This window comes from Equus quagga, unplaced genomic scaffold (genome assembly GCF_021613505.1).
Source record: "Equus quagga isolate Etosha38 unplaced genomic scaffold, UCLA_HA_Equagga_1.0 HiC_scaffold_13171_RagTag, whole genome shotgun sequence".
Taxonomy (NCBI): Eukaryota; Metazoa; Chordata; class Mammalia; order Perissodactyla; family Equidae; genus Equus; species Equus quagga.
In genome coordinates, this window is record NW_025792475.1 from 1 (window position 1) to 2226 (window position 2226).

Here is a 2226-nt window from a genome sequence, read left to right on the forward strand (position 1 = left end):
TGGAGCGGAGGGGCTGTGGTTGTGCTCATTGAGGATATTCCTCTTGCCTATGGCGAAGCCTCCGCCTCGTCCCTCAGCGTGCCCGTGGCCTTCACTGAGCTGTTGTCTTCCCTTTGGAAAAGGAGATGGGAGAGCTCTTCTAGGTCTCTGACCTGGCTGAAGCCAGAGCAGCGATCCCTGGGCTGAGCCGAGGCCCCCGACCCACTCAAGCAGGAGGGAGGGGCCGGTTGGAGCTCCTTCCTTCATCACGCACACACAGAGGTCCCCACTAGGTGCAGAAAGTTTTCTAGGCACTGACCAGAATCCCGTGCACAGAGCAGGCGACAGCCATGCCCTCCAGGGCTCCATTCTCCTTGGGAGTCAGACAGCGCCGCTAGGCTTCTCACGCAGGCCTCATCCACAGTCCAGTCCATGCGACGTCCTCCTGTGTCTTCTAGATACGGTTGTGTCCTTGCCTATGGCGATGAGGACGGCGGACCCCTAGACCAACTCAAAAAGTGAGTGGGCTTTGGAATCCCTAGGAGGGCGCCCAGCGTCCACACTCGGAGGGCAGTTGCCTGCAGCGTCCCGCTCACTCATCTGCTAGAACCTCCCCAGCGGGTGCTCAGCTCCTGCTCAGGGGGCTCAGGGAGTGCTGCGGGGCCACATAAGCCCCTCCCTGGTCGAGATAGGTACGGGGCAGGGGAGCATGACCCTCAGGGGACACCTGGTGAATCAGGCAGCACGGAGGCCCAGGAGGGAAAGTTGGAGGCAAGAGGAGGGCCCTGGGAAGCATGGGCGCGAGACAATGTCCGTTGTTCCCTCACTGGTCAGATGTTCTGGGAGCACCTCCTGTGTGCCAGGGAGGGCAATGCAAAGAGGAGACTGCACCGCTCGCTGCCCTCACGCAGCTGACGTTCCGGTGGGCAGTGGGCAGAGAGATGCTCCAAGCAGTGTGTCAGGCTTCCCTGAGGCCTAGGAGAGGTGACGCCACCACGGCACAGGGCTCCCCCTTCCAAAGGCGTTTTCCTAGCCCCTCCTTGGTGCCCTGGCCTACCTCTGCCAAGACTGCCAGATTGGAGGTGGCCGCCAAGTAGGACTGGCCCCTGGACAGCCAGGAGCGGCAGGCCCAGGAGCCCAGGCCCGCACAGGGATGCCCGGGAGGCCAGCGTGCAAGGAAAGGACCCTTCTCTGACTCTGCTGCCCACCTGTCCGTCCTCAGGGCCATCTCCTTCATTCTGGGCGCCTGGCTCCGATGGTACCCTGAGGATTTTATCCAGCCCCCAGATGTTCCCAGCCTGGAACTGCTCTTGGCCTACATTGGTCTCAATATGCCCGGCTCGGAGCTGGAGCACCGCGCCCGCGTTCTTCTTTCCCAGCTGGAGCACCCTGAGCACACTGAGGCCAAGACTGAGGGTGAGGAGGACTCGGGTGTGTGACGTGGGCGTGTGCAGAGGGGATGGCGCTGCGCCCCCCGGAGCAGAGTGTCCGGAGGCTGGGGTTCGGCTGGGAGCAAGGGGCGGCGGGCTCAGATCACTCTTGCCAGGGACTCGAGTCTGGGAAGACTTTCGGGGGCGTGGTGCTTGGACTGAGACTGCTTGATTGGCGGCAGAGGGTCCCTTTCTTTGGAATGACTTGGGCGGGCAGTCATGTTGGTGGCGTTTTCTCTTCTTCCATCTCCAGCTGCAGCTCCACCGAAAGATGCGGAAGCCCCTGAAGATCCGGCACCATCTCTCCCTCTCGTGCCCAGCCCAGCCCAGAGCCGCACAGGCATCTTCCGAGCCACAGCCGGCTCAAGACCTTCAGCAAGCACTTGCAGCATCCCAGCCACTACCCTCAGCTCCTGAGCTGCAGCCCCAGAGAATCCTCGCCTTCCCCTAGCCATGGCGTGGGTTTTAAAGTTTTGTTTTCGGCTTTTCTTTACTTAACCTTTCCCTGTATTTTATCTCGTCAGTTCAATAAAGTTTAGTTCTTGGGTTCTTTTCAATTGTTCGCTGAAGTGGCGTGAAGCAGACTCACAATGTCACACCAACGTCATCCGCGTCTAGTACCCGCCCATTTTTGTCCAAGAGAAACCCTGTCCCTGGGAAGCAGTCAGTCTCCCTTCCTCCCACCGCAAGTCCCCGGTAGCCACTGAGTTTCCTTCTGTCGGACTCCGTGCGTTTCCCTCCTCCGGAGTTTGCATGGAAGTGCCAGCCTTCCAGAGGTGGCCTCCTGTGCCTGGCTGGGTCTGGTCTGAGGTGAGTG

General features: G+C 60.6%; 1 protein-coding gene across 1 annotated transcript; it reads left to right on the forward strand.

The window, feature by feature from the left end:
• Positions 1–403: 403 nt before the first annotated feature.
• Positions 404–1908, forward strand: LOC124231946 (ral guanine nucleotide dissociation stimulator-like; the record flags this gene model as incomplete). Its single annotated transcript, XM_046648943.1, has 3 exons — positions 404–497; positions 1202–1395; positions 1663–1908. Coding segments are annotated over 3 exons (452 nt in total), but the record flags the coding sequence as incomplete, so codon positions are not given.
• Between the last annotated feature and the right edge of the window lie 318 nt (positions 1909–2226).